Source organism: Ursus americanus, chromosome 28 (genome assembly GCF_024610735.1).
Source record: "Ursus americanus isolate L20-20 chromosome 28, mUrsAme1.1.p, whole genome shotgun sequence".
NCBI lineage: Eukaryota > Metazoa > Chordata > Mammalia > Carnivora > Ursidae > Ursus > Ursus americanus.
Window position 1 is genome coordinate 3,200,898 of NC_142154.1, and position 13,581 is coordinate 3,214,478.

The 13,581-nt window shown below is 44.2% G+C and overlaps 1 protein-coding gene across 3 annotated transcripts in view; it reads right to left on the bottom strand.

Moving 5' to 3' along the window:
- ADAMTSL3 (ADAMTS like 3) overlaps nt 1-13,581 on the bottom strand; it is a 331,627-nt gene that overhangs the window by 228,940 nt on the left and 89,106 nt on the right. For all 3 annotated transcript variants that reach the window (XM_087856588.1, XM_045813117.2, XM_045813118.2), the window contains exon 4: nt 3,471-3,598. In XM_087856588.1, the coding sequence (XP_087712714.1) occupies nt 3,471-3,598 (128 nt within the window). The remainder of the gene's footprint in view (nt 1-3,470; nt 3,599-13,581) is intronic.

Here is a 13,581-nt window from a genome sequence, read left to right on the forward strand (position 1 = left end):
TATAAAGAACTTATACAACTCAACACCAAAAAACCCCTCAAATAATCCAATTAAAAATCGGCAGAAGACGTGAAAAGACATTTCTCCAAAGAATACCTACAGATGGCCAAAAGACACATTAAAGATGCCCAATATCACTCATCATCATCAGGGAAATACAAATCAAAACCACAAGGAGATATCACATCACACCTGTCAGAATGGCTAAAATTAAAAACACAAACACAACAAGTGTTGGCAAGGATGTGGAAAAAAAGGAACCCTCATGCATTGTTGGCAGGAATGCAAACTGGTGCAGCCACTGTGGAAAATAGTATGAAGATTTTTTTAAAACCTGAAAATAGAACTACCAAAAGATCCAGTAATTCCGTACTAGGTATTTACCCAAAGAAAATGAAAACACTAATTTAAAAAGATATATGCACCCCTATGTTTATTGCAGCATTATTTACAAGAGCCAAATTATGGAAGCAGCCCAAGTGCCCACAACAGATGAATAGATAAAGAAGATGTGCTCACAATAAAGTATTACTCGGACATAAAAAAAAAAAAAGAATGAAATATTGCCATCTGCAACAACATGGATGAATCTAGAGAGTATAATGCTAAATGAAATACATCAGTCAGAGAAAAACAAATACCATTTAAGGGACAAAACAAAGAAAACAAGGTATCTCTTAAGTATAGAGAACAAACTGATGGTCACCAGAAAGGAGGTGAGTGGGGGTATGGGGGAAATAGGGAAGGTGATTAAAAGAACACTTACAATGGTGAGCACGGAGTAATGTACAGAATTGCTGAATCACTATACTATACACCTGAAATTAATCTAACACTGTATATTAACTATACTGGAAGATGATAGATAGATAGATAGATAGATAGATAGATAGATAGATAGACAGACTGATTGATTTTTAAAAGGGTCTCGTGCTGAAGACACCTTCATGGAGGATTATATAGAGGAAGAATTTCTGAAGATTTGAGAAACATGTGCTATGATCCTACTTTCCACTCTGCCCCACCAAGAAAGAAAAGGGATAAGGGCTTCAACCTGCTAACCCCAAATCAAGGGGATGAAATTTTAGGGACACCCCTTAAAGAGTTCAATCCATGTCTCCTGCAGTTGGTTGGTGGCTAATTCACATCTGAGAAATTTAAGGGCAGAGAGATTGGTCACAGCCCCTGTGCATGAAGAGTAGGTATTGCTGCACTGAATCCCAGAACTTCAAGAGTTCGTTTAGCAAAGTGTACAGGAGGGTTTCTGGTGAGCCAGAGGCGGGCCACAGGCAAGACAGGCAGCATGGCGCTGTCTTAGGAACCTACCAAGATGGCCACTGAGGGGTGCGGAGACATGAATGGTCGGGGGGGGGGGGGAGATGGGAGTGTGCCTAGTTGTCCAAGAGCTGAGGAAAGAACAGTATTACCAAGATAGGATTGTGAACAGCACATCTCAAAGGCACTGCTGACAAGACACGCCAAGGGACTGGGAGAAAAGAGGAGACCGTGCCTCAGAGAAATCCATCAAAGTGTTCACAACAGAAGGAGACAGCTTTAAACACCTGCCAAACCACAGAGCACTGAGACATGCTCACTAATGTCAAGCCAGACCTCCTCCTCCTGTTGCTCTCCTCACACCCAAATTGCCCTTCCTGAAAAGGTGCAGAAAAGACAGGAGAAACAGAAGCTTAGCAACTTTTCTTCCTTATCTGAAGCGTTTAATGGCCAGCTGACCCCAGTGAGGAAAGAGAAGATGCACGTTCAAACACACACTGAAATAGATCACTTAGCAAAACTGTATTTCAGACAAAATCAAAGTCATATTTTAATTACTAAAATAATCAATAAATATGTAAGCATTTTGGTTGTATGACAAAACGATGAAAGTGGTCATTCATGGTCTCCAATATATTCCTCCAATTCTTTTTAACAAATACAAGTACATCCTATTAAAAAAAAGACAAAGTCAGGGGCGCCTGGGTGGCACAGCGGTTAAGCGTCTGCCTTCGGCTCAGGGCGTGATCCCGGCGATCTGGGATCGAGCCCCACATCAGGCTCTTCTGCTATGAGCCTGCTTCTTCCTCTCCCACTCCCCCTGCTTGTGTTCCCTCTCTCGCTGACTGTCTCTATCTCTGTCAAATAAATAAAATCTTTAAAAAAAAAAAAAGACAAAGTCAAATAAACCCCACTCCTTTTCCAACTGAACCCCACCACTGATCTCAGATGATTCAGACCCCTCAGATCTGGAGGCCACAGAGTGGTGCTGAAGTCCTACCTTCCACTCACCAGATTCTCTGCTGGAAACTTCTCCCCCAAGTGACTGAACAGTAGTGGGAAAAATCTCATTCCACACATGAGAAGTCGCTCCCTGACCCTTGCCCACAGGCACACGGTCCTCCCACTGTAGACCTCACGGGGTCAGTACATGCCAGTACAGCATGATCTCCTGTCATCCTTCCACACAGCAGGATGCACTTTGAGTAACAGGGTCTTTGTCTCCTCCCCAAGGTAACAGTATAGGGGAAGCAGGTATACCGGTTCATCTATGCAAGACTAATCCCTTGATTCAGTTCTGCAACCATTCACTTATAGCCCAGTGCCCTGAGCTGAAACTCTGCCTGGGTGAATGACACCAACAACGCCTCCGATAGTCTTCTGCTGCCTTCCTACAGCTTTAATATCCCATAAGGTGTGAGCCCAACAAAATAGGTGCTCCCTGCATTTCTGATCTACACCTTGACACTATCCAGGGAAAATCAACCTACCCTTTTGCTTTACGATATCCCAAATCTGAAGACAACTGCCATGATCCTGGAACCTTCCTTTGGTCCAGAAGCAGGACATCAAATTCCATCAACCTGGGGCTCTGTCTTACCTGACAGCCGCAGTAAATTCGTGGCTGGGATTTAAACTGCCCTACGAAGGATTAGCTCCAGTTGTCCCAAAAGCAATGATGAGTGTGAGCTTCTTACAAACTTAAGGGTTTTTTAAGAAGCCAATCTTACATTTTAACACATTATTTAATATAAGCGTACCTAAGGTGTGAAAACAGAATTTGCATTACCTTCTTAATCAATGGATTGCTCAGAGAAAGTGAACATGAAATGAACTAAAATTGAAATAACTCAAGGGTAGAACCCAGAAGACTTGAACCATTATCTCTAGTGTTGACAATCTGGGGCGAGCGACTTAACATGCTGGCCTTCCCTCTTGCAAAACTTAAAGTGTCTAGTTCCCCCAGGCTCCTTTGAGCTGGGAGTCTCCTGTGGATGGACTATGGCTACACTCATAAAAATGGGGCCATAACTATTTAAGTATGGTAACTTGAGGATGACTAATGTGTATATACAGCAGATGTCATATCACCATCCTAGTACCTTCCAAAGCCAAGAAGCAAGGCTGTCTCTCCAACTCCACCCTTCAAAGGCACTGACATCCAACGAAGAAGAGCAGGTAATACCCCCACTTACCTCCCAGTCAAGCACCTTCGCAGAGAGTATGATGCCCCTCCCCCACACGTCCGAGAACAGTCACTCCAGCTGCCCCAAGCATCCCAGTTGCTGTCTTTGTCTTCATCTGAACGAGCGTTTCTTGAGGTCTAGAATGTAAAAAAAACACAATAAATTATAGAAAAATATACTAGAACTATACCAAAGTTTCCCCAGTTTTTCCAGTCTTATTCTAATCTGTTCACAGAGGAGAAAGTTGCTTAAAGATGCTTTGTTTTGGGATGGCTACATTAAACACACACACACACACACACACACACACACACACACACACACACACAGTTTTATACGGAAACTAGTGTCACGTGAGTACCCTTCCACCTTATGAAGGTTTTGCCCAGGCAGATTCTAAGCTCAGTTTTAAATCTGAAATTTCATCATTCCAAAATTTAAATAGACTAAGTTATGTTTTATAACCAACACAGCAGGGTCCCAGCTTGTATCTAAGACGTTCTCGCCCTGAAATCCTGGCTTGCCCTTCTGTCACACAGATGGGCACTGGCTCCAAGGAAATCATTTAGCACGAGGATTTGTGGAATCTCCTGAAAAGGGCTCCATCCCAAGAAAATAGGGATCCAAGAAAATAGAGAACGGTGCACTAATTAAACCAACTAATTAATTTGGTTTAGTCTTCTGGAATGGCCACAATTGACTTATATTGGGATACCCTAGAGAAAAGAGGAGGACAGGTAAAAGTTAAAATATACAGACAGATGTAGATGTAGATATGAGAAGAGATGATGTATATTACTTACATAAAACTACAAAACCTTCACTAAGGGACCTAGATTAGGGCCCTTGAATAAATGGAGAAATGTACCATAGTCCTAAATGGGTAGACTCGATACTGTAAAATGTTAGTTCTCTCCAAATTAATCTATAAATTTATAACAACTCCAATCAAAATCCCCAAGGGAATTTTTTTGAACCCAACAAAATGATTCCAAAGTTCATCTAGTGGAGTAAAAGTCTACAAGAGCCAAGGAAAAAAACTGTAAAAGAAGGGAAATTGGAGGGAAATTGCCTCAATCAAGAGTAGAAAGTTGGCATAGCGATAAGCAGTAAAAATCTATTAAATTAAAAAAAAAAAAAGAGTCCAGAAACAGACCCAAGTATAAGGAGGTAGGATGGAACCGTAAGTCAGTGTGACGAATGTTTTTAAAAACAGAACAAAAACCAGGGTGCTTGGGTGGCTCAGTTGGTTAAGTGTCCAACTCCTGGTTTTGGTTCACATCACGATTTCAGGGTGGTGTCTGCTTGAGATTTCTCTCTGTCCCTCCCCACCCCGAAATAAATTCATTATTTTTTTAAAAAATAGATGACTTGTTCACAAAATACACCAAAAATGATTTCCAGAAATATATTAGAAATTTTTATTAAAAGCACCGAGATCATAAAATAGTCTATAGACTTGACATAGGCAAGACTGTTCTAGATAGGTCAACAAAGGCGGAAGCTACAAAGGAAAAGACTGAGCGATGTCCATTAAATTTCTATTTTATTTCCATTAAAATAAAAACACACAAGACATTTGCTATCTCTTCACCCTTTGGATAAAGGCGCAAGCATGTGAGTGCACATGCAAAATGTATACCACAAGGACAAGCATAGGGCCAGGAAGGAGCAACCTGGCCCTGAGAATGGAGGGTGCGGGGCTCAGAGCAAATGTTGTCCATGACAGAAGGGATGACCGGTGAATGTCTTTTAATCCCTCCACCCTCATTAAAGATCTGAAGCCAATATGACAAAACATTACATCTGATGAAGCCAGGGGGTGCTATAACAGATGTTAGTTTTGTTCAAACTTGCATTTTTTTTTTTGAAATATCTTTTTCAAAAGTAATTTTTTTGAAGAAGGGGGTAAAAGGCAATCCTAAGAGCCCAGGAGAAGTCTGTGTCACTTTTCATACAGATAACTGTGTACAAGCATTGAGAAAGGTGAGTTAAACATTGCATCAAAAACTGGGGATGTACTGTATGGTGACTAATATAACAAAATAAAAATTATAAAAAAAAAGAGAAGGGAGTGAGTTAATTTCAAGTGTTCACCATGGCAACATCCATGTTCGAGGACTCTGAGTGATTTTATCCTCTTTTGTTTTTGTTTCTCTGCACTTTGCAAAAAAAATAAATAAAGTCAACACTTTAATACTTGAGTTAAACATTTGCAAGCAAGCAAACAAAGACCACATCCACACACAGAAAAGTTCAAGTCAGAGAGAATTTAACAGGGAAGCTGTAAGTCGGAGAACAGGAACATAGTTTATGAAGGAAACCCTGATACTAATAAAACCACAGCGAACGGCTGAACTAGATATTACACGGCTTCCTTAAGCCCTTAGGCCACGTTACCTCATCTACCAAAAAAAAAAAAAAAAATTTAAATTAAGAGGGGGATCTGTAGAAAGGACTTTCAGAAGCGAAATGGAATAACGAACCAAGGAGGGGTTTTCCAATCATTTCCACCAAGACTCACCGGTCAGTGGGTTTCGTGGCTCCTTGCCAAGCTCCCTATTTATAGTACGGTGCGCACTCCTGCTCCAGGCAATACGTCAGGAACAGTCAAGCGAAAGGAAAGGATAAATATCTGGCAACTGATCAAATCTGTCATCAGGAATAAGGACTAATTAAACCCATACTATTTACTGTTCTAATTAGATCACTGTTCAGTTCAATTTTCTACACTAAACGTCACCCAAATGGAACCATGTCCTGTCTATAACATAATAAAAAATAAAGTTTTAATTCGTAAAAAAAAAACACAAATAGCACTTTAATACATTCATCTGGACTTTTAGGTTGGTAAGTCCAAATCATTTAGGTAAACGTTTAAAATATACACAGCTGAAATTGATTTTTCATTTTGTCACCCGATCTACCGATAGGTTGAATGTGAAAAGTTGAAAAACATCATCATATATATTTTTAAATGAAAGTTGAGAGTTCTTTGCAATATTGTTTTAATTTGTTTTTATTCCCACTATCCCATCTGTTCAGTTTATAGTTAGAGTCGGGTTTCTTTCCATAACTTCTCCACCTTTACTTACCAAAAAAAAAAAAAAAAAGAATCTTGATTCTAAAATAACAAAAATAGGCATGTTATAAATGCAGGCATTTGGTTTCTCTGGTTGGGTCGGTGAGATATTTTCACCCCTTAGAGAACAGAGAAAACTGCATCTCAAGAGGAGTCCTCGAGTTTTTCTCCTGCCCTTGGCGTGAAGAGGAAGATGGGATTTTGCTTTGAAACCCTGCTGCCGCCGTCTGCCAGCCTGTCTTCCCGCCCTTCTCACAGATGCTTCTTTACCCAAAGAGCAGCGATAATATCCCCAACGTGCACCTGGTTCTCGCCTCTCCCCCGAAGCCAGCAGCATGGAGCAAGCACAGCTGGTCAGAGGACAGCTCCATGGGGGCAGGAGAAAGCACCACTGGGGCGTCTCTGCACACATGTGCTCGTGTGTTCCTCCCGACAGTGACGCAGCAGCTCCTTCCCGGGCTGGACCTCCTCCCAGGGCAGGGGACCGCCGGTCTCCATCAGCTTCTGCCCCAGAACCCTGCCCTAGCTCTCCCTCCAACCATCCCAGCTCTTGCATGAATATTTACTCCACACACTTAAGTTTGCACATATAAATACAACACTGTTTCTGAGAATGACACAGATCACACTTTGCCCCACGCTTCAGGCTTCTTCTGATAAAATCTGAGTTCCTCCCTCCCTCCTTCCTTCCCTCACTCCTGCCTTCCTCTCTCCCTTCCTTCCTTCCTCCCTTCTTCCTCCCACCCTCCTTCCTTCTCTCCTTTCCTTCCTTCCTTCCCTCCTTCTCTCCCTCCTTCCATCTGTCCTTTCCTTCCTTCCTCCTTCTTTCCTTCTCTCCTTTCCTTCTTTCCCCCCTCCCTCCCTCCTTCTCCATCCTTCTTTCCTTTCTCCCTCCCTCCTTCTCTCCCTCCCTCTTTCTCTCCCCGTCCTTCCTTCTCTTCTTTCCTTCCTTCCTTCCTTCTCTTTCCTCCTTCCTTCCTTCTCTCCTTTCCTTCCTTCCTCTTTCTTCCTTCCTCCTCTCCCTCCCTCCTTCTTTTCCTTCCTTCCTTCCTTCCCTCCTTCCTTCCTTCCTTCCTTCCTTCCCTCCTTCCCTCCCTCCTTCCTTCCTTCCTCTTCAGGCACACCATTTCTTGGATCCCATCACAGAGGCCATATCACATAATGGTCGAATGCTATGTGACCCTGGATACATTTCTTAACCTTTCTAAAACTCATCTATAAAATGGGGATGGTAACCTTCACTGCAGCAGGATTTAAATAAAATAACACATACATAACAAATCACACATCATCTCAATAAATGTAATAAGTGAATGTCTCAATAAGTATAAGCCATTATTCTTCAAAATAACATCTTTCTCAAAGCAGCGACAGTACAGCTAGCTCTCTCCCGTTCTTACTTATGCGAGACTTAACATGAATCACTACTGAATTTTCTCTTGTTGGTTTTGGCCCAGAGTACTGGCCTGGTGAGATCCGTTTGAATCCTGATCCTGTCACCCGTCTACGAGCCACTTCGCTCAGCTTTGCAGCTTCCCTGTTCCGCCCAAGTCCCTGATAAACGTGCTGGCCACAGCTCCCTAATCTTACAGAATGCCATTAATGCATATTTCTGCTTTTTTCTTTTTAAGTAGTAAGCAGACCATAATGCCAAATAAGCAGCTAACTAATCAGACTTGGAATCTGTGGAAACAGGTTAGTGTTAAAATAAAAATACGGGGTAATACCTATCACCATCATCAAATGTTAGGGGGCAGAAGAGGCTGAGGGGAGGGAAGAAACCAGCCATCCAGGGGCCCAGGTCCGGCAGGTGGGGTCTGTGTTCTTGAGCCGTGGGGTGGCAGGGAGCCCTCCGAGACAAGGAGTATTTGGCAGCCCCACTTTGGCCAGCCCCAGCCCTGAAATCCAAGGACAATAAAAGCTGAAGGATGGGAATCAGCTCGATGTCGGCCTGAAGGTAAGTCTGGAGAGTCAACGTCTATGCTTGTTGGCTGGGTACCACTGCTCCCAGTTCCCTCTTCACCCGCGTCTCCATAAGCTGTCTTCAGTAATCATTTAAAATTCCATGTTCTTAGTACTTGACACGTGGTCATCTGAACTCTATCTATAGGTTTTCTCCCCCAAGTCTGAGTCAACCACCATCATGTCACGCGGCGACCCTGCCTCGGGCGGGGCTCTGAAGTGGGGCATGGAGGAAAATTGGAAGGCACTGCTGGTGCACAGACAGAGCCCCGCCACCCGTCCTTTTCCTACAGCCCTTCTATCCTCAACAAACCCTCGAGCTAGGTACAACCAGCCCCATTTGACAGGTGAGGAACCATCGTATCGGGGGTGGGGGGAGTCTGGGGGGTGGAGCCCCTCTGTCAGACACTGACAAGCCTGCGTGTTCTTCACTGATGCCCCGCTGCACCTGTGACCAGGAATCCAGCAAATCTGGCAGCCCACCTACCGTCACTGGCAGCGGTCAACCTGCGTCTTGGATGGAATACATCTGCTGCCGTGATTGCCTGACCGCAACCTTCTCCCGGGATCTCAAGGGGGACGTCTCCGTTTTCGGCTCTCTGTGTTGCAAGCAGAGCTAGGCTTCTGTTTGTCGGAAGCATTTGGCTGCGTCTAGGTTATCACAGGAGGGATACCCATGCTTTGACTGACGCTCACGACCCAGACACATTTGTGAATTTCCCACACAGGAACAAAGACCAAGGGCTTTGGAAGTTCCAGACTCGGTGCTCCTGGAGGACTGGCCTGGACGGGCCACAGGACAGCCAGCAGCAGGTGACAGATGCCGAAGGGATGTGGTGACAAAGAATCAGCCATCTGACCTTGACAGTGACAGACACAGGGCCCCAGACACTGACACAGAAGCACCTGCCACCGAGTTGGGAAAGCCTCCTCAGGGACAAGCCTTCCCAAGGATGCACCAATTCTGCTGGAGGTGCAGGCAGGCCCTCACCCATCCCTATCAACCCCTATCCCACGATGTGATCGCAGGTGGGGTCCTGCTCTTGGCTCATCTCTATTTTGTAACCTTGATGGAATTAGATGCGTTTCTAGTCTCTTCCTTTTGCTCATCTACAGTTACCACTTTTATACAACGAACATGTACAGTTTATGCAATAAAACACCCAATAAAAGTTCTTTTTTTTTAAGGGGAAAAACAACACTCAAAGAAAACCTAGGGAAACACATCTAGAGAAGCCAAATGCACTTTATGCTGTTTGGTTGAAACTATCAGCTTAAAGATCTCTTAGGAAATCATATTTTCCTAAGTGAAGTTCTAGCTGGGGAATATTTTTGGATGAAAAATTCAGAAGAGATATTGTTTACTCATTATATAATAGGACGGGAAGAAGCCAAGAATATTGTAGGAATAAGTGTGTTCACAATCTCATAAAGGCTCAACGACTCCTTGCCTTTCTTGGATCCCCATGCATAAATCAAATCATAAAATATTTTCCTGACAAGTTCTTAAATCTGTGACTTATAATGAATAGTACAGTTCTACCAGTCTTGCAAAAATGTTAGTAATTAAATACAGATTTCGCATATAAGGTCACTTATTGGAAATGCTATATTAACAGCTCCGTATTAAAAACAACCCAAAATAAAATAAGTTCCACTGGGATATTACTTCCCAGACATCAAATAAATGTTCATTCCAATGTTACCACAAAGGTTATTTAAGGAGATCACAAACGACCCAGATTTTGTTAACAGTAAATACATTCTTTCAGGTTAATACGACCTTACAGTCTTTAACAACAAAAAAATTAAAAATATATGAATTGGGTAAATGACATAAAAATGTCACTCAAGCTGTCACACAGGCTCAACAATTCAGCTCAACCAGAATATATTAAACACAGACATATCTAAAGATGTGAGCAAGGTACTACGGAGAAACGCTCCGTACCCCTGGATCTTACCTCTCCCTTTTCAGTTCATTGATCGTCGACTGAAAAGTGTATACAGCAGTCCCCCTTATCCATGGGAGATACGTCCAAGACCCCCAGTAGAAGCCTCAAACCATAAACAGTACTGAACTCTCTCTATATATGATGTTTTTTCCTACACATACATACCTATGATAAAGTTTAATTTATAAACTAGGCACAGTAAGAGATGAACAACAGGGGCGCCCGGGTGACTCAGTCGGTTAATCGTCCAACTTTTGATTTTGGCTCAGGTCATGATCTCAGGGTCGTGAGATCAAGCCCCACATCAGGCTCCATGCTCAGCAGGGAGTCTGCTTGAGATTTTCCCTCCCTCTGCTCCTCCCCCCACTCATGCACTCTCTCTCTAAAACAAATAAAATCTTTAAAAGAGAGAGAGTTGAACAACAGTAACTCATAATAAAATAGAATGACTATAACAATATATGTGGTAAAAGTTACATGAAGGCGGTTTCCCTCAAAATATCTTGTTGTTCTCACTCCCCCTTCTCCTTGTTAGGATGTGCGATGACACATGCCCACGTGAGGAGATGAAGTGAGGTGAAGGACATGGGCATGTGGCGTAGCGTTAGGCTGCTGGTGACCTCCTGACCTTGGGTCAGAAGGAGGCTCGTCTCCCTCAGGACTGTGGTTGACCTCCAGGAACTGAAACCATGATAAGGAGGATGCCTGACCATGCACAGCTCATGACCTTGATGGTCGATGGCCTCCAGGATTTGGTGGACCCTCTCCAACAACGTGGTCCTGGTTATTTTACTGCCTTCTTAAAACCCTTCACTGATCCCTCAGGACGCATGTTCTATACCTCTTGGCTCTCTGTGACCCGCTCTGTCTCATTCTCCAGCTCCCTTTCTTCAGCTCGGGCTCACACCATATTCCACAGCCAAGCACACCACGGTTCAGACTGTTCCCCAAACACAAACACATCCGCCAAGTCCTGCTCTCCGTGGCATATTCCAGAGTGGCACGAAGACCCTCGTCCTGTGGCAGCTTTCCCTGCAGGAGACCAGCGAGTGGAGAGCCAGCCGGACCCTGCTTCCCTGAGCCCGGGGTCGGTCTAGTCCGGGAGAGCTTCTGAGGAAGCATCTTCCTCTGTGGATTCTTCCTGCTGGCCCAACACCTGGGAGGCTGCCCCCGGTTCTGTGATTCCTCACCTCATCTACTGCCCTCCTTGACTTAGCCAGGCGTGGACTGACCTGATGACGTGCGTTCGCCTCCTCATCCACACCCTCTACGCGAACTCCTAATTGGGAGGTTGGTTGGACCTCTTGTGCTAGTGAAAGAAAAATCTCCCACAAATGTTAGGAAGACTTCCCAAATCCAGATGGTTTTCTCCAAGTCCAGATGAAGGAACACCAATGAGACATTTCTAGACTTCTGAGAGCAAGGCTGACCTTCTGTAAACAGCAATCCAGTCCACTGTGTTAGGGAGGAGACTGAGGGCCCAGTGGGACACAGAGGGCAGCTTCAGACGGGGACCGTTGGAGGAGCATTCTAAAAACACAGGATTTACTAGGGTGTGGACAGAGCACAGGGAAAGCACAGGGCTGACACGCCCCCCCCCACCCCCGGGCTGGTACCAGGCAAGCTCTGTGAATACGATGATTCACGTTATCTGCCTGGGTCTTGTGTGCACGATGGGCAAGGGCGGCCAGATGCCATGTGTAAACGCTGCCTGAGAGGTGTGCTAAGGCAGTGGCTAAGACCTTAGCAACATCAACCCTAAAATGAGAGCCGAGGAAGCAAATACACTGCCCTCCTCCCTGTCTCCAACACCCTGCAGCGCTCACCGGAACAAGAGGACACGGAAGAGCACTGATGCGGTCCGCACAGGTCCTCCTGGGTGGGTGCAGCACAGGGGGGCAGGCAACGGAGACAAGATCTAGAGGGCCGAGGGAAGATTTCCAGCACAGTAACTTACTGACTCGCTGGCATATTTTTAAGCAGAGGCGAGACTTCGGCAAATTGTTATTTTGGAAAAATTACTCTGGCACAGGAGGTGGGGAAGGACGGCAGGAGGAGAGCCCACAGGGCATGCAAGAGACAAGAACCCAGGGCTGGAGACAACCAGGGTTTGCAAGAAGAGGGCGCATGCCTGAAGGTTTGTGCTGTTGTCTGTTTGTCTGTCTGTTTACTTTTGTACTGACACATAACTGATATAGAACATATTAGCTTCAGGTGTATAACATAATGATTCGATATGTGTCTATACTGCAAAATGATCAGCACAAGGAGCCTCGCTGACATCCGTCACCACACATCATTACAAACCATTTTTTTCCTTGTGATGAGAACTCTTCAGATCCACTTTCTTAGACATGAAGTTTGCAGGAGATATAATCAGCTGCCCAGATTGCAGGGAGAAAGGAGGTGTTGGGGTGACTCTGGGGCTTCCGTACTAAGTGGCTTGTGGCACATGGGAATCTCACTCAGGCTATAACCACCTGTAAACCCCGCCCCTGAGGAGAGACTCCTTGTGCCCTGTGTACCCGGTATAAGCAGTGGCCAGACACCCCTAAGATAAAGGGATAAAACAGGTCCCCAGAGGAGCGTGGCCTGAGAATCTGATTTATTTAACTACAATTGCGTATCTTACCCCTAAAAAAGTACTTCCTGGCTAATGTTTAAAAATGTGGAGATTTTACATAACAATCTATATTTCTGACTTCTCAGGAAAAGAAAAGAGGAAATCAATATAGGACCCACATCCCAGCATGGCAATAATTCAAACAAACATGGCCACACAATTTTTTGAAGTATAATTAATATACAGTGTGATACTAGTTTTAGGTATAGAATTTAGTGATTCAACACTTCCATACAATACCTGGTTCTCATCACAAGTGCACTCCTTAGTCCCCACCACCTGTTTCCCCATCTACTTACCCACCTCCCCCTCTAGTAACCAGTGGCTGGTTCTCTGTAGGTAAGAGTCTGTTTCTTGGTTCATCTCTCTTTCTCTCTTTTTTCCCCTTTGCTCATTTGTTTTGTTTCTTATATTCCACACATGAGTGAAATCATAGGGTATTTGTCTTTCTCGGACTTATTTTGTTTAGCATAATGCTCTCTAGCTCCATCCATGTCA